Here is a 25136-nt window from a genome sequence, read left to right as displayed (position 1 = left end):
TATACCTTATATATGCCCCCATTATTGTTGTTGTTGTCTCTGAGCCCCGAAAACACACACTGAAAAAGAAAATTAGCTTGAAAATAGCTTATATACATATATATATATTATTTTTTTAATTTTTAAATAATATTTTATTTTATTATATTTTATCTCTTATGTATTTATTGTTCAGAATGCAAGTACCTTTGAGAAAGATATATATATATATATATATATAAATATTTTAAGCAATTGTTCCATGTTCAATTGTGCAAAGCAATAAATTGCATTATTCTAATTTTTTTTAGAAGCTAAGATAAAAAAAAAACAAAAATATATAAATATTAAAATTAAATATTAAAAGGTATATATTTATTATACAACAAAAAAAGTAATAGAAACTGCTGCTGTAAGAATAAAAACAAAAAACTGCACAAATTATAATAAAAAATAGAAAAACAAGCATTAAAAATAAAATGTAAAATAATTTAGAAAGAGATGGATGTTTCTATATAGCTGTGCTCTTCTCTTTCACATTCCACTTTCTCCCATTAAAAAAAAAAACAACTTTTCTCCATCTAACTAATGCAATTAAATTTTATACTTTTATTTTATTTTTATTTAATATTTTGTTGGTTTGTTTTTTTAGCGTTTTTTTTACTTTTTCGCTATTTGCTTTCGAAAGAATTTATGTTCCCCGCTCGTTTTCTTTTTTTTTTTGGAAATTTTGGAATATTTTCCAAATGTTTTTGAATTTTCTTTCGAGGGCATAAAATATTGTTCGTTCCAGAATTGTTTTTCCCAAAATTTTGACAGAGCGAAAGTGTTTTCTGGAATTCACCTTTACTTATTTCTTAACTTTTTCGCATTTTTTTTTTTAGCATTTCGAACCTTTTTTCGTTTTTGTTTTATTTTTTAATGATTTATTAGAATTACTTGTTTAATATGCCACTAAGCGTTTCGATTTTTTTTGCCTCTTTTTTTTTGTTTTCTTTACATTTTCTTTAACTATATTGTATGCATATTACTATTTTTTATTATTATTTATATATATATATTTTTTTTAATATATATATGTTGTACAACTTGATTTTTTTCTTTTCTTGCCTTATTGCTGCTACCGTTGAGCTTTTCGAAAAAAATGTTTTGCGAATTTCGTTCATTTTGTTTTTTTTTTCAGAGTTTTTCAGTTTTTGGTTTTAGGTTTTTTTTCTTTTTTTTTTTTGTAATAACTACAACGCGTACGATGACAACATTTAACACAGAAATATATTTACGAGCTAATTGTGTTGTATTTATTTTTTATATATATATAATGTTATTTTTTTACGTGTAGCCAGAGATATATTTTCGATCTAAGCTCGAAAATTCTCCGAAAACTCTCTAATAATCTCAAAAGGGGGGTTCTATTCCATTTGTCAGAATTTTATTTTATTTTTTTTGCTGATTTTCTGGGAGAGGGAAGTTGATGGGAAAACCCTTAAAGGATTTATTTTTATTATTTTCCGCTTTATTGCATTTTTTTAGGTGGAGACCCCCTTTTTTTTATTGAGAAGAGTTTTAATTTTTTGTTCAGTTTTTATTTTTATAACATTATATTGTATTTTTTGTAATTGTATAATAAGCGAATAAAAAACTTGATTAGTTTGTTCAGTTTGTTTTTACACAATCTATACATATTTACTTGTTTTTTTTTATTTAAAATTTCCCGCTTGTTTTTATTTAAGATTATTGAGTTTTAATTTCGATTTAATTACTCGATTGTTTAATATCTTACAATTGATCGTTTTTTTAAGTGCCGTACATATATATTTAGGGGTTCTTTTATATATATCTTGAATATATATATATATATAGCTAATTCTGTATATGTTTTGAGTACTTTTTTTTCGCTGTGTCGCTTGCATATATTTATTCTTTTGTGTGTGTGTTTTTTTGGGCAGTGTATTTTGGGATTTAATTAGTTGATTGGCCGCATCCTTGTAACTGTTCTTTGGCCTCTGGTCTCCGCTGATTTGTTCCGGAATTCCTTCCTTAAAATCGCTTGCTCATCGTAGGGGGGGGGCAGTAATTTGTAATTCGTATTTAATATTGCTATCGGTTCCATGCCAAGTCAAATGTTAAATCTCTCATCTATTTGGTTATTTGGTTTCTTTATGCTATTACTATTACTATATACTGTATGTGCTCGATGGCCTCTGGTTTCAGCTACTAAATATACAGTTAGCCCACTAAATATATATACTATATAATATAATATATATCTCTATGTCAGTGTCCTTGTTTCCTTCGTTTATTTATTTTATTTATGTATTTATATGCAATATGTGCTAGTTTATTTTTAATAAATGCATTCCATGTTAAGCTTAGGTTAAATACACAATAAAATCGCAGGCTCAAATCCGTCTGTCCCTAAATATATCGATTTAACCCGCCAGTCCCGGACGATTCCCCGAGGAATCCTCCGCAGCACAACCCAAAAATCCAGGACAGAGTCGAGCCCTAAACGGTCTTTTTTTTTTCTTTTTTAATCAAAATGGCTGTGCTTTTATGGCGCTATGGCAGTTACATAATTATAAATAATTCTAAATATAAATAATAATTATAAGTATATTTTTTTAACTTAAAATTAAGTTTCAGTGTATTTCTTTATCTCATTACGATCAAGGAACTCAAACCATATTTTAAAATAATTTTAAAATATAAATAAAATCTAGTATAGTTTCTTAATTGTTTTGTGCGTTTTAACAAATGTTTAAATATTTTTTTTAATTATGGTAAGCTATTTAAAACATAAAAGTTGGCTACTCTATAGAAGAATTTATAAAAAATCATCAAAATAATTACACAGGCCAACAGCAAAAAATCTCCACGCATAATATTACCTGCTCCAAAACCTTTAGGCTCCCCTAAACCAAAGTCCAGAACAAACATAGGTTCTATCACCCACCCTTTCCGCGGTACACCTAAGAGAAGAAATTGATCAAATTTTACCATATATTGAATTATGTAGGCCGTGCAATGGCTATGACCATCATTGTTTCCAGTACATATCATTTTTGAAATGTATGTGTACCAACTAAAATTAAAAAATGGTATCTAGCAGTTACCATATCTTTGGAATACTCATCCAAAGTTGAAATCTCAGATTTTCTACGTTAATTTTTGGTCTTCTATGATTTTTCCCCAAACATTTTTCTATGGAAGATTTTTATTTTCTTATTGAAATCAGTAGATCATACCATGTTTTAATTTTGGATTTAAGGAAAAACTCGAAATAATTTTATTGAATTTATTATAGGTGGTTAAACAATATTTTCTTCAATTAAATTTGAGTTTTTAATCTCATATTTTCAAAAAGTCATGGCTATCTACAACTTCTGTAAAGCTTTACTAAACAAGCTGAACCTGCAATAGATACGTTTTGAATATAGAAACAGTTTTAGATAGCCATGACTTTTTGAAAATATGAGATTAAAAACTCCAATTTAATTGAAGAAAATATTGTTTAACCACCTATAATAAATTCAATAAAATTATTTCGAGTTTTTCCTTAAATCCAAAATTAAAACATGGTATGATCTACTGATTTCAATAAGAAAATAAAAATCTTCCATAGAAAAATGTTTGGGGAAAAATCATAGAAGACCAAAAATTAACGTAGAAAATCTGAGATTTCAACTTTGGATGAGTATTCCAAAGATATGGTAACTGCTAGATACCATTTTTTAATTTTAGTTGGTACACATACATTTCAAAAATGATATGTACTGGAAACAATGATGGTCATAGCCATTGCACGGCCTACATAATTCAATATATGGTAAAATTTGATCAATTTCTTCTCTTAGGTGTACCGCGGAAACGGTGGGTGATAGAACCTATGTTTGTTCTGGACTTTGGTTCAGGGGAGCCTAAAGGTTATGGAGCAGGTAAAATTATGCGTGGAGGAAAAAAAAAGTTGGAAATTGTCGGCCTGTGTTATTATTGATTTGAAAACAATATTGGAATGAAGGAATTTCTAAATATCACATACATTTTATGATATTATGGATTAAAAATAAAATATAAAAAAATTAAAAACAAAATCTCGATAAACTAAATTATCTGCCACGCCCTATTGCACGCCCATTGAGAGACCCGTTAGTCGGTTTATATAAAAAATTGACTCTCGACCAAATGCCTTAAAAAAAATCTTTGCTAAAGTTTCTACTACATTTTCGATTCTAGAACTTATGCCTACGATCCGAATTAATATATTTTTTTTAATTTTTTGGTGGTTGCTTTAAGGTTTTTAGGTTCCATTCTGTTTTTTTTTTTCTCGTCCTTTTGGGTATACGTAGAATTAATATATTTATTTTGGTTGTTGTTTCATAAATGAGTTGTTTTCTTTTGGTTTAAAAAAAATTGTTTCTTTTCGACAATTTTTCATTTTCATTTTCATTTTCATTTTCATTTTAAAATTTGTAAAAATATGCTATTATCAAAAAGGAATAACCGTGTCCTAAATGGATACATAATATATATATATCTGTATATATATAGAAGTAATAGATCGCTGATATATGTTACAAATACAAGTTTCTGTGTCCTGTTTGTGTTTGCGTTTGTGAGTGTCCTGTCGATCCGTTTTGGTCTCTTTTGTGTACGTGTCCTTGTTGTCCTTTAAAGTTAAGATATAGTTTATAGTGTATAGTATTTACAAAAAGTCGAAAAGCAGGATTCCGGTCTAGGATACGATTACGATATACGATATACGATATACGATATACGATATACGATATACGATAAATGCAACAAATCAAGAAGGAACACTCGCCGCTCCAACAAACTTTAAACCCACTTTCCTAATCGCTCATCTCCTCCAGATTCATTTCTAACCTATATGTTTCTATCATACACGAATTCTAGGAAGACTCCCCCCAAAACCCAATCCCAAATCCTGACCAATTCCTTTCCCCTTTCTATCCTTTGTTTTTTTGTATTATGTTCTGCCATCGAATTCCACTTTACAGCTCCGTAACCGCATAATTACTCTCATCGGTTATCGCCGGCGGTGGCGGTGGCAGATCATCGTCATCGTCCACTGCTCCGCCGCCTCCGCCAGTCACTCCGCCGCCGGTGACGCCGCCTCCTCCGTTGTGCAGGACCTTGCCATTGGCCGCCACCTGGCCCATTCGTCCCTTGGCAGTGGCCTCGTTTTGCGCCTCCAGCGGTGGCGGCGGCAGCGATGTGTCCTCGTTGGTGTTTCCTCCTCCTACGCCGGGGCCACCTCCTACGCCGCCATTCTGCAGACCAGGTGGTCCTCCTCCTCCTCCACCGGCATCATTCAGCGGCTGGCCGGCCGGCGGTGGCGGCGAAGTGGGCGTGCCGATGCGCGGCGGCGGTATGGCTTTCATCTGGGGCGGCAACTTCATCGGCGGACGCTGCAGGGTCCTGGATGGGTTTTTTAAACAAATTATTTAATATTTTTTGAGTAAATTGAAAAGAGGTTTTTTCGGAAGAAACCGAAAAGTATGGAGAGTCCCTTGAGGGCTTTACTTTTGAGGTCTTTGTGAGGTTAGGTTGTGAGGACACCTGAAAGTGAGGTTAGGTCTCATTATTTGAGTGAGGTTAGGTTTCAAATTTTTCAGGTTTAGTCTTGTCTTTTTTTGTTCTAACAAGGGATACAGTTCAGGGATGATTTTAAAGACAAAATATAGTACTATAGTAATTTTTGCGGACAAACGGACATAATTTGTTTAATTATTTTTTGTAGTAAAAATAATATAGTAATTAATTCATAAAATTAATGTTGTAAAAATATTATATTACTTTTTTTTTAAGCATCTTACTTTTTCTACTACTTTGTTCTTCATTATATACATTTTTTAAATTTTACTATTGAATTTTATACAAAATATGTTGAAATAAAAATAAACTACTTAAAAAACTACAAGTTTTTAGATTAATAAATAAAAAACGAAAAAATTATACAGCTACATGCAAAAATCAAACTATTTAAAGTACTCTCTGTCTAAGAATAGAATTAAAATATAAAAGTACACAATATTACATTAAAAATAATACAAACTATACTAATAATATAGTTAAAATAATAATTTAAAATCGAAAAAAAGGAAGTACACATCTTTAAATCAAAACTTATACAAACTAAACTAATAATAGAGTTTAAAATACAAGCCCTATAAAAAAATAATAAAAGTTAGAAACTAATGATCACAACAGCATAAAATAAATCATAATTAATACACATTTATAAAAATTAAATTATAAATAAATAACAGAAATATAAAGCCAATAAACCAACTTAATAATTAAATAATACAACTAATATTGCTAAAAATAATAATTAAAAACTATCCCCAAACTGTCCAACCTACTTTGAGTAATTCTGATGCTGGGCCTGCTGCTGCTGGTAGATGGACTCCACCTTGGGCTGCTCGGCATCCTTGGGGATCTCCGGCAGTGGGCAGTTCAGTATCGAGGGCTTGTACTTCGGGTCGAACTTGCCGCCCTGCCGCAGAGTGGAGCACTTGTAGATCTGCTTGTCCCGGTCATAAATCGAATTATCGATGGCCGTGCTAATGGGAATGACATCCGATTCCTGTTGCTGGTGCTGTTGCTGTTGGTGATGTTGCTGCTGTTGCTGTTGCATCTGCTGGTGCTGCTGCTGCTGTTGCATCTGCTGGTGCTGCTGGGGCGACTTCAACTGATGTAATTGCTGTTGCTGCTGGGAAGGCGGTGGCGGCTGTTGTTGCTGCTGATGGAGGCTCGGCGGCGGATGCTGATGGGCCGGAATCTGGGGACCGCCCTGACTATTCTGCCGGCGCATCGTGGCCAAATTGGAGACATAAATGGAGCCCTGGCTGACCGCCACCAGTGGCTGGTAGATCGAATGCGGATTACCATTCGCAGCCGCCGCCGCCAGTTGTGGCGCCAAATGGGCCGGAATCTGCTGATAAATCTGACTCTGTCCCGGGCCCAAGTGATGCGGAGCATGATGGGCGGCTGTCGTATAAGTGCCGTACTGGGCCTGCTGCTGTTGCTGCTGCTGATGGTAGATGGCGTGCTGGTGCTGCACTGCAGCTGCCACGGCGGCTGCCGAATGCGAGTGGGGATGCTGGTGGGGATGCGGATGTGGATGCTGATGGGGATGATGGCAATAAATCGGTTGTGGTCCACCCAATTGCTGCTGTGCCTGTTGTTGTTGCTGCTGTTGTTGCTGTTGCTGCTGCTGTTGTACCTGTTGCTGCTGTTGCTGCTGGGCTGCTGTCGTTGGGGTTGCTCCTGCAATTGCTGCTGCTGCGAAGGGTGGCGACGATTTTCAGTAAAAGTCATTGGCTTCCAATGTCTTGCATTGTTTGCTTAGGGTTGCATATTTACCATTATTGGGACCTACAAAAATGCACACACAACACACACACAACAAATTAGCAATAGGCGGGTCGGACGTGGGATGTGGAATGCAGGATGCAGGATGCAGGATGACGACGCAGTTGCAGTTTGGAACGTTGGATGGGCGCAGGCATTTTTTTTGATTTTTTTTCGATTTTTGGTCGCATGGAATGAGATTATATTTAAAAAAAAAAAGAAAAAAATGATTCGTGATGAGAACTAATTGAGCTGTTTAATTATTTTTAATTATTAATTATATAATTATGATATTAGAATTAATTTTTTAAAATAAATATTAGTAAAGACCCTTCCCGGTTAGCAAGCTTAAATTTTAGATTATTTTAAATATTTTCTTTCATTAAAACTCTATTAAAAAGTTGTATTTTTTGAGAAACTAAAATTTCAAAAACACTCTTTTGAAAAATCCAATTAAAAACTCAATCCCCAGCTCAATTCGATCTCTTTTAAGGACATCTTACTGAGGTCTCCTACTTCCTACATATGGAAAATCATGTATATCATGTATATTTCTATAAAAAGATGGTATTTAAGCACTGAGAAAAAAGTTTCTAAAAATATAGACCACTTAAAAACAAGAAATATAAATATTTCTCAAAAATACTTATAATTCTCAACTACTCTTTCAGTGACAAAAATATTAAAATAATTAAAAATAAAAACTATTTTTTCTCAGTGCTTGAGACAAATGGGCGTGGGTCGTCGAGTATGATGGTGTATGGGTGCGATGTCCAGGTCCACTTACCGGTCATGTGGGTGGGGCTGTGGTTGTGCGAGGGCAGCCTGCCCAGCGTGTGGGTGCCCATGGCGCGCATGTTCTGCTGGATGTGGGCGTGGGCCATCATCTCGTGCTGCTGCCGCTTGCTGGGGTGTTGCAACGTGTGCGATCCGCTGATCACCGGTGGGCTGAAGTGCCTGTAAATTAGATTATAAAAAAAAAACACAAAAAACCCCCACCCCACAAAAAAAAAAAATAAAAAAAATAATAACGGGACGAGAGAGAGCAGAGAAAGAGAGAGAAAGAGCGAGAGAATGGAGGCGGGAATCGGAGGGGGCGGGTCGCATGGGAGAATGGGTTGTCAAAAATTATTTTTTTTCAAAATATTTCAAAAAGTTTTTAAATATAAAAAAAAAAGTGTCCTTCTGTATATCCATTATCCTTTTTTATATCCTTTTTTGAACATGATCTAAAGGATCAAAATCAGACATAATTTTCAAAACCAATATTTAAAAAAATATCTAAAAAACCTCTTTTTCAAAAATCCTTTTTTCGAAAAAATAAATTTCCAATTTTAAGGTTTTTGACAACCCTGGCTAGGGGGGGATCTTCGCAAACATACCCATTATGGTTCCTGGGCAGCGTCCTGGCCGCGTTCATCATCTGCTGATGATTCTGTGGAGCCGGATGGGAAATGTACGAGGGTTCGTCCACCTGGGCGTAGTCATTCCGCTTCCGTATATATATCCACGTGTGCGAGTCCACCCACACCATGATCGTGAGGAGTATGGCGGCTATGAAGCTGGCAATTAGCATCAGGACCAGTCCGAGCAAGCCCCCCTCACACAGTCCTCGAGCGGCGGCCAGGAAGTTGTGATGCACCGCCTTGCAGTCCACCAGGGCCGTCAGTTGGGTCAGCAGCCGTTCGCTGCTATTGAGATCGGCATTTACGGCTCCCAGCTTCGGCTGCAGGCCGGATGACTTGAACAGCACCAGGGAGATCTTCATCACGGTGGCCATGGCGCTCCGGGCGTTGTTCAGCGAGTTCTGTGACTCCCGGAGCCGTTGGGTGAACGGATTCGTGTGTCCCGGTTCGCATTGGGTGTAGTGGAGCAGGACGTTGGTGGGCAGATCCCGGGGGGCAGTGGAGACCAGGAAGTCGGCCGGAGAGATGCACAAATCTCCGACGGCCACCGAGGAGGAGAGATACAAGCCAGACATCAGCCAGGATCCGGTCACGGCCAGCAAGCCGCAAACGCTGAACAGGATGAGGGCGCATCTCGAGTGCCGGGCCACGCCCACCAACAGCACGGCACACAGGACGAGTAGGAGGGCCAGAGTAGCCACCGTTCCCGGCCAGCGGATCAGCTCCCATTGGTCACCGCGCTGCAATGGAGACAGTTAAGATTGGAAGTCTAAAGAGGAAGGGTATTCGTCCTTACCGTCAAGAAGTGGGTCATGGAGATGCTCATGAGGGGTCGTCGGATGTCGGATGCGGCATTGGTGGCCAGCGTAACGTTGCCCTGGACAATGTTCAGTGAGACGAAGAGCTTGGAGAGGGCCGTCTGGTTGGAGACCGGCTGGTCAAAGATATCCGCCAGCTCCACCAGCTGCGGCCGGATGCGATTCGTCAGCGTGTTCTCGAGGATGTGCGTCTGATTCCGGATTGTGGTCACCAGATTGTCCACCTTCCTGCCGGCGGTCAGCACCTCCAGCAGTCCGTTGTGCAGGTCATCGTTCCCATACAGGCCCAGGCCGATCGCAGCACAGCACATCACGGTGACAATGGAGAGGGCCACCTTCAGGCTGGTAATGGAGTGGGCCGGACGTGGCTTTCGGTCGCAGCAGCGGGTCATCAGATAGAAGAGCAGTCCCAGCAGGGAGACAATGAGCAGAGCAGCCGGCACCGAGCCCAATATACCCAGACTCTGTGGGGAAGATAAGGGATAACGGGATAAATATCAGGAATCAACAGAATTCATTCGTTCATTGATTACCAGGTAAGTGAGTAGGAAAAATTTGTAATTTTTTAAAGAATTTTTATAAGATTTACATTTTTTATGGTTTATTCAAAGATTTGAAGCTTATAAAAACTGTTTTTGTTTTGAAATAGTTTTAAAATTTAGAATTTTTTTTATGAAAAAATACAAAATAGTAGAGGAATCATAAGTTATTTCATCAATTACTGGGTGACCAACTGGAAGGGAGTTTTGAAATTATAAATATTTGGGAGATTTTAGATTCTTGGGATTAAAATATAACTTAAAATAGCTTTCAAGCCTTTAAAAATATAATTTTTAAACAAAATAGTACATTAAAACACAGTTTTAAATGTTTTTTTTCAACTAAAGTTTAAAATTTCTTTAGAAAACCAATTTTTATCAAAAATTTTAGTTTTTGAAGTATAGTTTTGAAAGTAAGAGCTTAAATTCTTTACAATCTATAACTTATTTATTTATTTAACTATAAATATACTATTTAACTATAATTTATAACCTATTTTATTGGAAACCCCCTATTTCTCACCTCCAAGTAGATCTCATCGTTCGGTCGGAAGGTGCTGTTGATCTTGTGGAAGGTAATATTGTAGTGGGGCAGGGCGTGGAGCAGCTTGGCTATCACCGGCACCTTGTACTGGTCCGTGAACTCGTGATAGTCGCCCATACTCGCCTGGTATCCGCTTCCGCTTCCGCTTCCTCAACCTCTCCTCGCTCCTCGCTCCTCGCTGCTCTTCTCTTCACCTCCTTTTCCTTCTTCTTCGTTTTTTGGTTTCCTTTCTCGGCGCGTGGGCGGTCCCCCGGCGTTCTGTGCCTTGCTACACTTGGGTTGGGATTTTTCCAGCTACGTGCTCACGGGCCTGAAGTTTCCTTTAACCTCTTGACACCAAATCCAAATTGCCGTGCACTGCCGTCCGAAAAAAAAGGATAAAGAGAGAAAAGGGTTAACATCGTATTGAGTATCGGCCGCATAACGGTTATTGTAACGGTAATTAATTTCTGCCAGCTCAGCAGGTTAAAAGTGCAAGTGCCCGACCCAGAATAGCGGTACTTATTTTTTCTTCTCTCAAATATCTTAGCACACTTTTTGGGGCAAAAATTGGAAGGAGAAAATTGGTAATTTTTTAATGTTTTAATAAAAAATAAATTTTAAATAAATGGAATATAAAATGTTGTTAATTTTTTTTAACTTTTCTGCTTCTTCTTATTTTCCTTTTTGCGATCTTTGGCAAAGCCCTTCTCTCCTCCCACCACTACACACACACACACAACACAGCACTCTCTCGCACACGCACACACACACACGTGTGTACCCATATGTGGGCGTGCATGCGTGGGCATGGCCCTAATTGCTCAATAAGTAGGTTGCCAGCAGCCGCCCCCACTTTTTGGGGCACTTTAATTTTTAATTAAACAATAATAACGGTTGAATGCGTAGCTCTGCTTTATGCCGTGATTGCCGTGATTTGTGAAATGAGTTGCTGGTTACTTTTTTTTTGGGCGTGAGTGTTGTTATTTGTCTCCGGATTGGGGCTTTTTATTGATGCTGGATGCTGGATGCTGCTTCTGCCCAGCGCAATAACTGTTCACTTGTCTTCCTCTTCCTGCCTCTTCGCTTGGTGCAACAACACGCAGCACACAAACAACAAACACACGGGCACACGCGGGGACTAAGCGAGTAACGGTAACAGGCAAAGGAGCGCTCGCTCTCTTTCTCTCGTTGAAACACTCGCTCTCTCTCTCTCTCTCTCTCGGCACACTCGCTCTCGCGCGCTCTCTTTCGCTCTCTCGCTCTCCCTGTGATGCGCATGTGTTTGTATATCTATTGATTAAAATTTGCTCTGCTTCTGCTCCTGCTTTAGCTTCCTTATTCCTTTTTGGCAGTCTCTCGTAATTGCTGCGCCCACTTTCCGCCCACCACGCCCCCCCACAACATCGGCCCATCTTGCTTCAACCTCCAACTCCCTCTCCCCCTAAGGAACTGCAGTAGTTCGCCTCATCCCTCTCCCACGCACTACTACTAATGCAACAATAACACACACACACACGCATACGCATAAATTAAATTCGCCAATTAGATTTTCTTTAAATTTTATCATAATTTTAATTAAGAATTTGAGTTTTTCCGGGGGTACACACCAACACACACACACCCGTAAAGGAAGACACCAAAACAGAATTGTTGTACAACAAACAAAGGGATTACACGGAACTATTACTTTTTGTTGCACTCTTTAATTTGATAAGCTTTTCAATCTTTCATCTCTGGGGCTGTTTTCTCGCTTCTCAATCGAACATCGCGCCTCTGTTATCCATTTAAGTAATTTGTTTCGAAAATAAGTCTTTCCTTTCTTTTGTATTTTTAAGTGAGCTAGTTTTTTTTCATTTTTTTTTTTTTTGTTTTTGCAGTTTTTAAAAAGGCAACACAACACACGAGCAGGACCTTCACATTCCGAAGACTGGGCAAAGTATGAAAATTTCGCGTCGTTCGATTTGGTCACACCCTCTGGATTATGCACACAGGGTTCGTATTATTTTTTTTTATTCTTTTTGTGTCCCGAACAGTGGGCGCAGGATCATGCGCGCAGGATACCGGGCTCGCAGAGTGACCAGATTTCGCACATAACCGAATGTCCTTTTTACGGTTTAAAGCTCTTTTTTGTCATTTTTTTCCATTAAATTGTTCAAAATATATAAACATTGTTTAATTTCTTCTTATTTTAACTTAGTTTTAATTAAAAATAAGGTTATCGTTCGAATAAATCATGTTTTAACTTAATTTTAAGACTTTTTTGCAATAACAGTAAAGTTTTAAACTTTAAGAAGTAGTTATAACTTAAACTAGTTATATTTTAAGATAAAATATTGTTCTAGTTAATAATAGTATCATTCAAAAACTTAAAATAATCTAATTAACGGTTAAAATTTAAAAATTTGCATAAATTAAGGACCATTACTTAACAGTGTTGCTTAAAAGTCTTGTTATATTTGAATGTATGGCCAATATATGAAAAATACCAAACAACTACACAAGGAAGAAAATACTAACAAGAAAAAATATAGTTTCCAATTTTGTTTACCTATAATAATTAAAATTTTTTAAAAAATATTAGTATTTTAAATAAAAATTATACAAAAACAGTTCGAAATCAGTGTTTAAAACTTGTTTTGCAACACTTTTAGTGTTGGCTAACAACACAGCTGGCCCAGTGTGCGATTAGTGTGACCAGAGTGAGACGCTCCATACAAAGTGGCGAACAAATATGTGAGAATTTATATGGAGATGTGACGAACGGTCACCGCTCGCAAAGAGCGCAATTTTTTTTTTCAGTGCAAATAGGAATAGCGAGCAAAATAACAAAAAAAAAAAAAAGAAACGAATAAAAAAAAAAAAAGAAACAGGGCCAAGCAGCTAAAAGGGCTTATTTTGGTGTCGGCGTGTGCCCGAATGATAACAGTTTTATGTAGTTAGCCCCACAATGAGTGTGCTGCCGTTTGTACGCGGCGTGGATTTTACCAAAAATGATTTTAGCGTAAGTATCGAAGCTGCCAGGCAAATGGAAACAGGTCATCCCGGGGTATTAGTCATAATGTGTGTGCGTTTTTGGGTTATTTTGTGCAGAAAACATTCCCCAGCAGCATGCGGCAAATGTCGCGGGTGCAGTGGCTCAATCTGGATCGCACCCAGCTGGCGGAGATACCCGAAGAGCTGGGCCACCTGCAGAAGCTGGAGCATCTCTCCCTAAATCACAACCGTCTGGAGAAGATCTTCGGTGAACTGACGGAGCTAACATGTTTGCGTTCCCTCGACCTGCGGCACAATCAGTTGAAGAACAGCGGTATACCGCCGGAACTGTTCCATCTGGAGGAGCTGACCACTCTGGACCTGTCGCACAACAAGCTGAAGGAGGTGCCGGAGGGCCTGGAGAAGGCTAAGAATCTAATCGTCCTCAATCTCAGCCACAATGTCATCGAGAGCATACCCACGCCGCTATTCATTCACCTCACGGATCTGATATTTCTCGATCTGTCGCACAATCGACTGGAGACACTGCCGCCCCAGACCAGGAGGCTGATCAATCTGAAGACCCTCGACCTGTCGCACAATCCCCTGGAGCTGTTCCAGCTCCGGCAACTGCCGTCGCTGCAAAGTCTCGAGGTCCTCAACATGAGCGGCACTCAGCGAACGCTCCTCAACTTCCCCACCAGCCTCGACACGTTGGCCAATCTGGTCGAGCTGGATCTGTCGCACAATTCCCTGCCCAAGCTGCCGGACGTCGTCTACAATGTGGTGACCCTGGTGCGTCTGAATCTGAGTGATAATGCCATCAACGAGCTGAGCGCCAGCGTGGAGCAGTGGCAGCGCCTGGAATCGTTGAATCTCTCCCGGAATCAGCTAACTACCCTGCCCGCCGCCCTCTGCAAGCTGCCCAAGCTCCGGCGGTTGCTCGTCAATGACAACAAGTTGAATTTCGAGGGCATACCGTCGGGTATTGGGAAACTGGGTGCTCTGGAGGTCTTCTCGGCGGCGAACAATCTCCTCGAAATGGTGCCGGAGGGTCTGTGCCGATGTGGTGCTCTCAAGCAGCTGAACCTGAGCTTCAACCGACTGATCACGCTGCCGGATGCCATACACCTGCTGGAGGGACTCGACCAGCTGGACTTGCGCAACAATCCCGAACTGATAATGCCGCCCAAGCCGAGCGAATCGAGCAAGGCCACCAGCCTGGAGTTCTACAACATCGATTTCAGCCTGCAGACCCAGTTGAGGTTAGCCGGCGCCGCCGTTCCTGCCTCCATTCCCGCTGCCGCCACGCCCAAGGACTCCACAGCCCGTAAGATTCGATTACGTCGCGGCCTGAGGCCCGAGGGCGGCGATCAGGATGCCGCCAAGGTGCTCAAGGGCATGAAGGACGTGGCCAAGGACAAGGAGAACGAACTGGCCGATGATGCCGGCAAGCCGGAGTCCCTGAAACCGAAACGATGGGACGAATCGCTGGAGAAGCCGCAACTGGACTACTCCAAGTTCTTCGAGAAGGAGGACGGACAGCAGCCGGGTCTGACGATTTGGGAGATCGAGAACTTCCTGCCCAACAAGATTGAGGAGGTGGTGCACGGCAAGTTCTACGAGGGCGACTGCTACATTGTGCTGAAAACGAAGTACGACGACCTCGGCACCCTCACCTGGGAGATCTACTTCTGGATCGGCAACGAGGCCACGCTGGACAAGCGCGCCTGTGCGGCGATCCATGCTGTGAACCTGAGGAACTATCTGGGCGCCCGGTGTCGCACCATTCGCGAGGAGCAGGGCGACGAATCCGAGGAGTTCCTGGCCCTCTTCGACACGGAGGTCATCTACATCGAGGGCGGACGCACTGCCACCGGTTTCTACACGATCGAGGAGATGATTCACATAACCCGCTTGTATCTGGTCCATGCCTACGGAGCCACAGTCCATTTGGAGCCGGTTACACTGTCGCACAGCTCCCTGGATCCCCGGCATGCTCTCGTCCTCGACATGGGCACCACCATCTACATCTGGCTGGGGAAGAAGTCGAAGAACACGTTGAACTCCAAGGCCCGCCTGATGGCGGAGAAGATCAGCAAGATGGAGCGGAAGAACAAGTGTGAGATTAGGGTGGAACGGCAGGGCGAGGAGAGCCCCGAGTTCTGGCAGGGCTTGGATCTGACGCCCGAGGAGGTGGCGGCGCTGGAGGAGCCCAAGGAGCATGTGCCCGAGGACTATCAGCCGGTGCAGCCGCGCCTCTACCAGGTCCAGCTGGGCATGGGCTATCTGGAGCTGCCGCAGGTGGAGCTGCCCGACCAGAAACTGTGCCACACCCTGCTGAACAGCAAGCACGTCTACATCCTGGACTGTTGCACGGATCTGTTCGTTTGGTTCGGGAAGAAGTCGACGAGGCTGGTGCGCGCCGCTGCCGTGAAGCTGAGCCGGGAACTGTTCAACATGATGGAGCGGCCGGAGTGCGCCCTGGTGATGCGCGTTCCGGAGGGCAACGAGATGCAGATCTTCCGCACCAAGTTCGCCGGCTGGGACGAAGTGATGGCCGTGGACTTTACGCGAACGGCCAAGTCGGTGGCCAAGACGGGCGCCAATCTGACGCAGTGGGCCAAGAAGCAGGAGACCCGCACGGATCTGGCCGCCCTCTTCATGCCCCGCCAGGCGGCGATGCCGCTCGCCGAGGCCGAGCAGCTGGAGGAGGAGTGGAACTACGATCTGGAGAACATGGATCCGTTTGTGCTCGAGAACAAGAAGTTTGTTCGCCTGCCGGCCGAGGAGCTGGGCCATTTCTACACCGGGGAGTGCTATGTGTTCCTGTGCCGCTACTGCATACCCGTCGAGGAGCCGGAGAACGGGGCGGAGGGTGAGGGGCAGGACGACAGCAAGGCGTCGAACAACCAGCCCGAGGATGAGATTCAGTGCGTCGTCTACTTCTGGCAGGGACGCAATGCCGGCAACATGGGCTGGCTCACCTTCACCTTTACGCTGCAGAAGAAGTTCAAGGCGATGTTCGGGGAGGAGCTGGAGGTGGTTAGGATCTTCCAGCAGCAGGAGAACCTCAAGTTCATGTCCCACTTCAAGCGCAAGTTCATCATTCACACCGGCAAGCGGAAGGACAAGGCTCTCACGGCGGACGGCAAGGCGCCGGTGGAGTTCTTCCACCTGCGCTCGAACGGAGGAGCACTCACTACACGCCTCATCCAGATCAATCCGGATGCAGTGCATCTCAACTCGGCCTTTTGGTGGGTATAGATAATAAATTGTAAAGATTTAGGGGTTTCTTAACTCAAAAAAATCAGAAAACAGTATTTTCATGATTTCTGCTTAAAAAAAATGTATTTAAAGTTAATATTATTATTTTTCAAGTTAAAATTATATATAAAATAAGTTGTGTAAGTTTCAGACGGATCGTTGGAGGCGTTTTCGAGTTATAGCGAAGGGTTCAGAGTTATAGGGACCATTTCTGCTTAGAAGACTGCCTTTTTAATGACATATCTCCATGAATATGGGTCCAATTTCTCTTAAATTTATAGAAAATATTTCTTATATATTTTATTTCTATAAATTGCTATTTAAATTATAAAATTTCAACCTTACTTAACCCCTTAAGACGTTTTAAACACTTTTCAAATATCATATAAGTGCCAACCTTAAAGTATTAAGTTCTTTAAACATTTTTTAAAAACAAGTCATGCCTTGAGGAATTTAACCTTCTTATCTTATCTGTGTAGTCTCTTGTGGTATTCTTCGGAAGTTTATAATTGATAACATCTTTATCTTTCTATATATAATTGATTATATATCTTTGTAGCTATATACTCCATGTGCCATTTGAAACGGAGGACGAATCGCAGTCAGGGATAGTGTACGTCTGGATTGGCAGCAAGTCCTGCAACGAGGAGGCCAAGCTGATCCAGGAAATAGCCGAGGAGATGTTCAACTCACCCTGGGTGAGCCTGCAGGTAAGATTTTTGAGATATCTCTCTGGAAGAGTATAATATTATGTTTGAAATCCCCTCCAGATACTCAACGAGGGCGACGAACCGGAGAACTTCTTCTGGGTGGCTCTGGGAGGAAGGAAACCTTACGATACCGACGCCGAGTACATGGAGTACACGCGCCTATTCCGGTGCTCCAACGAGCGGGGCTACTACACGGTGGCCGAGAAGTGCGCCGATTTCTGTCAGGACGATCTCGCCGACGACGACATCATGATCCTGGACAACGGCGAGCACGTCTTCCTCTGGATGGGACCCCGCTGCAGTGAGGTGGAGGTGAAGCTGGCCTACAAGTCCGCCCAGGTGTACATCCAGCATATGCGGATCAAGCAGCCGGATCGGCCGCGCAAGCTCTTCCTCACGATGAAGAACAAGGAGTCGCGTCGGTTCACCAAATGCTTCCACGGCTGGAGCGCCTTCAAGGTGTATTTATAATTTTAAGTGTAGATCGGAAAACGGATAGCGAGAGAGCCATTTAATTCTAAAATCAGTAGAGTTTTGGAGGGACTTCTATTTTTTTTTTTTTTGTAATTCAAGCATCTTGACTCTTGAGTTGCTTTTTTAGAATTTTTTCAATGATTTTTTAACTCATTTTTTTTTTTTTGGTAATATTGTGCATGTGTAGAGTTTTTTGTTGTTGTCTGAGAAGAATTGAGAAATTATTTAAAAAATAATTCTAAAGTTAGGAACAAAGAAGAGCTCATTTATACAAAAAAAAAAAAAAAAAAAAATTAAAAACTAGGAAAGATGGCTTTAGGGGGAGGGGACGGGGCTGTTGCCGTGACAGAGCAATAGCCTCTTAAAAAAAATTTAAAAAACATGACAAAAAAGCAAATTTTTTTACAAACATCTTAAAAAAAAATACAAAAAACCGTATCAAAAAAAGGATCAGATAGAGAGGGAGAGAGAGAAGAAGAAACCCAATCAAATCGCAAACATGTTTTGTACTTTTTATAAAAATTGTATTTAATTGTTTTGTATAATTAATATATACATATTTTTTTATTAGCTCACTTGCTCCCGCCCTTAACTAATTAGCTAACAAACTCCAACAAACGCCAAGTATTCGCCCCCCACACTCTAATTACGAGGAACCTTATAAATTATATATATATTATTTTATATATATATATATATAGATATATACCCACACCCACACACACACACACACACGCGCTATATGTAATACATAATTACCTATACAAATACGCAATATTTATATATACATACGCTGAGCCGAAAGGATTACTCCTTGTGCTAGTCCTTTTTAAAATGTTAACCTACTTAAAGCTAGCCTGTAATAAAAATCGAAAACAAAAAAACACGACAAAAATGCTAAACAAAAAAAAAACAACTAATTGTACAAAAATGCCACGTATTTATTTTGATTATTTTTATTAATCCAAAATCCAAATGCCAACCCCTGAATAAACAAAACAACAAAAATTGAAAACAAAAAACATTTAGAAAAATTGGAAAACCAATCTGTGTTTCAGGCGGAAATTGAGGCTTTGGGGGGAAAACATATCCTTGATTTTGACGCCCTTACTTATTTTCAGTTTTATAATTCTAAAATATTAATACTTATGACAAATTTTGTAAGAAAAAGCTGTTGAGACCAAAATAATAATTTGGTTAAATATTAAATGAAAATTAACAAAACTAAAGTGATCTACTTTTTGGGTGAATTGTTTCTGGTTTGAGGATATTTTCAGATTATTCTTTTAATCTAAAATCTTTCAACTTATTTAAATATAAACATTTTTATTTTTGATATCCTTTTTAAGCTTTTTTTTTTTTAATATTTTGAAGCACTTTCCAGCACTGTTTGTAGTTTAAAAATGAAGTTCATATAAAAACGGTAAAATAAATCTCTAAACAGACATTTTCTGTGTTTTGTCTTTATTTTAAGCTTATTTTAAATATATTGTGAATATTTACTTAAAATATATTAAAAGTCACTAATAAAACATCATTCATAAAACAAAAATAAAAATTTTTGAAGTTTTATTTGAAAATTTCAATTCCAAAAATATAAAAATAGTAAAAAGGTATACTTTGATTTTATTTCGAATGACCCAATATTGCTAATATTATAAATGAATTTTTGAATTATTTAATATTTGATTAATTCAAATTTGTGAATAATATTCAATACCTCATAAATAGTTTATTTAATTTAAAAAATAAAAAATACTTCTTTTTTTTTACAATGAACATATTTTAAATGAAATTTTTGCCTAGAAATTTTTTATAAACCTTTATTGAATTTAAAATTAAAACACTGTAAGCTAAATAAAGTTAAAATTTAGAAAAGAATAGTGTTGCCAGACCACTTGAGAAGAATTGTTGGGAAACAGTGTTCGCAAACACCTGGCGTTCGCATTTAGCGCGAAAAAATTCGCTGCCCAATACTAGACGGCCAGCGAATTCGCTGTTTTTGTTTGTATGCGTGCGCGTGTGTGTGAGTGTTGGCGTCGATGTCTCTTTAAAATTTTTTGGTGCTGTGCAATTTTGTTGAATGAAAATTGAATTGGGCAGCGAAAAACGCTAGCCCGCTGGCCAAAATATCAGCCACCAGCTGCCAGGTAGTGTTCGGCATGGTATAGTCCCATTTAATTGTTTTAATCGAAGTGCATTTGGTTGCAGATTTAACGCGCGAGGATTCTGCGTGCTCCGGTTTTTTTTTCGTGGGAAAATCTTGGAAAAAGTAGCGGCCCACAGCAGAGGTAGCATCGGCAGGAGAGGCAGCATCGGCAGTGGCATTTTCCGTTTAACCGGATCTGCCAATTAGCATGGAGCTGTTCGACATGGTCAAGGCGGCACCGCCACCGCAACGGATCGGTCTGGCGGAGCGCAAGTCGTCGACTCCGTCCCCCATACCGCCGGACTCACCGCCGGAGGCGATAGGTAAATGCCAGTGTGTGTTCAAGCCCCGCTATCACCCACAGCACCACACCAGCGGTCACAAAAGTGGCGCCCAAAAGTCCTGTTTCACTTCCTCGTAACATGGCAGTTGGGAATTATAAGCTCACTAGGTCCTCAAATACCTTTCTGATTGTTTAAAAATTGTTTCTCATCGGATAGAATTTTCTAATTTATTTTTTTGGCCTAAAAGTGTGTGCTCTATACCGATTTTATTTCATAATTCTCTTATCGCTCGCATCTTTCAATGATTTTCAATAAGTGCCCTTTATTTGGATTTTTTGTTCAGCCCTAAACTGATTATTTTTAATGCTTAAATTATAGATTTTGCTTTAATTATTAAAAAGAAAATGTTTTTATTCATATTTTTCGCAAAATATTAGAAAAGTTGTATTAAAACATTATATATTGAAAATGCCTTTTAAAGATTTGTAATTTTATTGTTTTTATTCTCAGTGTTTTTTTTTCCAAAAATCTCGGGCTTTACAAATGGATGTGTAATATTTTTCAATAATTTTTTCTATTTTATTCGATAATAATTCACATTTTTATAAATAATTTTACCTTTTTTTTCGTAGTTGGTAGTAATTTTTATTTATTTTTAGTTATATTATTTTAACTTGCTTGGGAATTTGACAAATTATTATTTTGAATATTTTTAAAAACTTTATAAGCGTTGTTTCTGAATATTTCATGCTGTAGTTACTAATTTTGAACAAAAACTATAATTTTTTCTTAATAATCAAGGAGTATATATTCCATTTTAGAGCCTTTTCAAATTATTAAATATATAGAAGATGTAGTATTTATTATATTTTAAATATATAGCTAATATATAGTTTATTCTCTTAATTGTCAAGTAGAAAAAAAATATAATTAGAGGGGTTATTATAACCCTGACTAGTTTCTGGTTTATTTTCTTTAAAGTCCCTTATTTAAAAGTGATCTAAAAACGTAAAAAAATTAATAAATAAATAATGAAAACTCGAAGATCAGTTTCAAAAACAAAGCCACCCACTAGATACCTCTCAGAACTGAATCAGAAAGGACCTGTCGTTTGAAATGAAAAATATTTAGTATTTGCAAAGCAGTGTAACAAGGAACACATAGGTCTTTATACATTATTTCTAGAAGTTTCCAATGGCAAGATTAGAATATATACTCGGTAAAAAAAAATATAAATTTAATTTTCAAAAATTCAAAATACAAAAATAAAACTTTTCTTGTTTTCCGAACAGAACCCGAGGTGGATCTGCAGATTGGTGGCACTGGCGCCAAGGAAGCGAAGGAAGACGAAGCTGATTTAACCAAAAAGGACATCGAGCCGCCCTCGAAAGCTCCCAAAACTGGCAAGAAATCGAAGGCGAACGAGGACGACGGCCAGGAGGAGGACAAGTCAGATGAGGAGCCGGAAACAGTGAAGCAGAAGAAGGTCCCAAGGAAACGCAGCCCAGCCGATGATGATGATGAAGAGTCCACTGTATCGCCCACAAAGAAGGCCAAGGGAGAGGGGGAGGGGGTGTCCCTGACCGAGGACAACGATGACGAGGACGACGAGGATTCATGCTCCTTCAATCCGATTCCAACCAAAACCAAGGCCCAGCAGAAGATGTTCAGCGACAGCGACTCGGCCGCCTCCGTGAACTTCGACAAGGAGTGCCATGTCCGGGTGCGTCGTCTCACTATCAAGGAGATAACCAGTGCCGCCCGGTCAGTGTCCACCATCACGGTGATCACCAAGAAGCGCGGCCGACCGCGTCGCAGTGATCAGGGGGATGGGGCAACCACCGCCACCACCACCACCACCACCACTACCACTCAAAAGAAGAACCGGACTCCGTCGCCGCTTAAGAGGCAAAAGTCCCCGAAAGAGCAAACCCCCAAGATACACATTAAAGTTCCTCTGCTGCAGAACGGATCGAAGAAGCGACCCCTGCAGTCTCTCTCCCGCACCCACACCCCGCCCCCCAGCTCATTGCCCAAGAAGGTGAAGCTCCAGTCCAAGTGGAAGTCCCCATCGAGCACCACCAGTCAGGATTTGATCGACACCTTCGGCTCCCGATTCTTTGGTTGTGTTGTGAAGGTGAAGCGGACTCAGTTGCCGGCCCAATCGCCGCCGAGGACATATGGCGGCACTGCCTCCTCCTTCTTGGGCGGCGGTGCCAAGAAGGGGCGACCCCGGAAGTCCAATCTGTCGGTGTCCTTCAGCGAAGCCGTCGAAATCCTCGGCAGCAACGAGAGCAATTCGCGGCGCGCCACCCTCGGTTCCGGTCACATGCCGTCGCCGAAAACCCCGAAACCAACACGTCTGCAGCGCGTCGATGACCGGGGCAATGTCCTGGAGGACATAGCCCTGAGCTCCACATCGCTATTCGCGGCACCGAGCTCGGCGCCACCACTAGGGAATCGCAACCGAAGGTCCTGCAACGGATCGCGCCTAAAGAGGCCGATGCAGCGCCTGCCTCTGGCCGACTTGGCCAGCCTACGGATAGATGATGATTCCAAAACGGGCGAGGACGAGGATGCCGAGTACATAGGTCAGGATATAAAATATAATCATGATCCTTTAAATAACAATCTCTGTTTGTAGTTCCCAACGAGCTGCCGGGCGTGCAGCGGTCTGGCACACCACCGGCCAAGAAGAAGAAGATATCCTTCACCACCACCGTCAGCGACGACGACGAGGACGAGAAGCCGGTGGTGAAAAGGTCAAAGGACTCCGCCAAGAAGGACTCCACCACCAAAAAGCTCAAAGACAAGAAGTTGGACAAAAAGAAAGACCATGACAAGGAGAAGAGCCAGCACAAGTCGAAGGAATCCTCCAAGAAGGACGAAAAGGATTCGAAAAGCCAGGAAAAAGTCGAGGAAGTTATCGATTTGGATGACAAAGAGGAGGAGAATCCGGATGCAGAGGTATCCGGCAAGGAGGACGACAAATTAGAAACAATCAATGAAGAAAAGAATGCCAAGGAGAGCTCCAAGGATAGCTCCAAGGACAGTGAAAATCTCAATACATCACAGGCTCTCAGCGAGAGCCAAATGCCGGTCCTGGAGGTGAGCCAGGACGTGGCAGAGGATGCCCAGTCCGGCAAGGAGGATGAATTAGAAGAGCAAGTCGATAATACCAAACATGACAAAGATGCCCACAAGGAGGCCGAGGACAAGGACGATAAGCAATTTAATGATTTGGCCAGAAGCGATAACGATGCCCTGGAAGCACTGACACCCGTTGACGATATCCGGGATCTGGAGACGCCCACCTCCCGGCCCAGTACCCCAGTTAAGGAGGAGACTGCCAAGGAGCAGGTGCAGCGAATCGCATCGCCCGATTCCGATTGCAGTTTTAAGTCGGCAAGTAATGAGAAAGTGCCCAGTGGCGATGCCAGTAGCGTGGTGGAGGCCTTGGAAGCTACACTGGGTGAAGCGCCCAGTGGTGTGGATGCCATTATCCCAACCGATTTGATTGATCCGCCCACAGATGAGCCCAGTGTGGTGAACGGCAGCGAGTCCACCGATGCCAACAGCTCCGCCGCCGCCGCCGCTGCTGCCATTTCTTCTCAGTTCTATTCCTCCATCGAACCGATGCCCACATTGGATGACGAGGTGCTCGATGACTTAGTCGGTGAGTTTCTGGTCGATCTGGAGGACATCTTGAAAGAAGGCAACTGAAGTTAAAGAAAAGAAAAAAGGGTTTAAAAATATTATTTTGCTCATTTAAGTCCTCCCCTGACCCTTTGACCTTTCTATTTTACTTTCTATTTCTGTTTCTATTAAACTAGTCAAAATGTATCTTAAAAATCAAAATATATCTTTCAGAGCCCGACTTCCAACTAAACTCTAGCCGTCATGCCATTTCCAGGGGCGCCTTGGACGACATCATGACGGCGTTAGAATCATAGGATTATTTGGATCATCAGTCGCACTTATAGGTCACTCATCCACACACAAGGAATCCATAAGATACACCACAGACACAGGCACACAGACACACAGATACTACTGGGGCAATAATGCAAAGGTGAAGAATATCTCGATCGATTCCGCTCTAAACTCTAAGCAAAAAGTCATTTATTTTTTATTGGAAGAACATAATCATTGCTAAGACACAGCCCCCGAAATATATCATTTTTTCATACCTAATATATATATGTATTCATATATATTTAAATTTTTTTTTTTTTTAAGTAAGGACTATTTTTTGTAGCCACTTCTAGTCGGCTTACTGGACAGGAATATACACTGAAAACAAAGAACTCACGGGCACACGCTTTCTAGTTTACAATTCTTCGTAAAGTTGATGCGTTAGTTAAGTCAAAGTCAGCATAAAGCTAAAAAAAATATATACATATATACCTATATGATATAAAATACAAAAAAAAATAAGAGTGTTTTAAAACAAAAGATATGTGTGTGTATTGTTTAAGTTGCTTAAGCAAAAAAAAGTTGGTTATATTACTTACATATATATTCTAAGAAATTTAAATTGTTCATTTGTTCAAACTTGAGCGTTTAAAAACAATTTTTTTTTTTTCAAAAAACATACATTGATGTTCAAAAAGAGTTTTGAAATCAAATAAACT

General features: G+C 40.5%; 3 protein-coding genes across 7 annotated transcripts; 2 read left to right on the top strand and 1 right to left on the bottom strand.

The window, feature by feature from the left end:
- Window positions 1-4952: 4952 nt before the first annotated feature.
- Window positions 4953-12722, bottom strand: LOC6505101 (protein tweety). Of its 4 annotated transcripts, none has more exons than XM_044717428.1 (8): window positions 12253-12722; window positions 10643-11020; window positions 9559-10044; window positions 8739-9502; window positions 8144-8313; window positions 7369-7380; window positions 6366-7287; window positions 4953-5418 (listed from the first exon to the last, which is right to left on the bottom strand). In XM_044717428.1, exons 2-8 carry the CDS (start codon window positions 10778-10780, stop codon window positions 4992-4994), a joined length of 2919 nt encoding a protein of 972 aa, XP_044573363.1. In that variant the 5' UTR covers window positions 10781-11020; window positions 12253-12722; the 3' UTR covers window positions 4953-4991. The 4 variants fall into 4 exon arrangements, with proteins under 4 accessions (XP_044573363.1, XP_001965456.2, XP_032307897.1 ...); XM_001965420.3 differs by having other exon boundaries at window positions 12333-12722; XM_032452006.1 differs by having other exon boundaries at window positions 12557-12722.
- Window positions 12723-13354: 632 nt separating this feature from the next.
- Window positions 13355-19077, top strand: LOC6505158 (protein flightless-1). The gene is made up of 4 exons (XM_001965421.4): window positions 13355-13646; window positions 13736-16875; window positions 17445-17595; window positions 17656-19077. Exons 1-4 carry the CDS (start codon window positions 13593-13595, stop codon window positions 18064-18066), a joined length of 3756 nt encoding a protein of 1251 aa, XP_001965457.2. The 5' UTR covers window positions 13355-13592; the 3' UTR covers window positions 18067-19077.
- A 979-nt stretch (window positions 19078-20056) lies between these two features.
- Window positions 20057-24698, top strand: LOC6505159 (nucleolar and coiled-body phosphoprotein 1). Of its 2 annotated transcripts, XM_001965422.4 has the most exons (5): window positions 20057-20219; window positions 20281-20541; window positions 21795-23093; window positions 23147-24178; window positions 24373-24698. In XM_001965422.4, exons 2-5 carry the CDS (start codon window positions 20427-20429, stop codon window positions 24453-24455), a joined length of 2529 nt encoding a protein of 842 aa, XP_001965458.3. In that variant the 5' UTR covers window positions 20057-20219; window positions 20281-20426; the 3' UTR covers window positions 24456-24698. The 2 variants fall into 2 exon arrangements, with proteins under 2 accessions (XP_001965458.3, XP_032307876.1); XM_032451985.2 differs by lacking the exons at window positions 20057-20219; window positions 20281-20541 and adding an exon at window positions 21572-21721.
- Window positions 24699-25136: the final 438 nt, after the last annotated feature.

This window comes from Drosophila ananassae, chromosome XR (genome assembly GCF_017639315.1).
Source record: "Drosophila ananassae strain 14024-0371.13 chromosome XR, ASM1763931v2, whole genome shotgun sequence".
Classification (NCBI taxonomy): Eukaryota; Metazoa; Arthropoda; class Insecta; order Diptera; family Drosophilidae; genus Drosophila; species Drosophila ananassae.
Note: the sequence above shows the minus strand (reverse complement) of the source record. Positions and strands in the feature narration are given on the sequence as shown.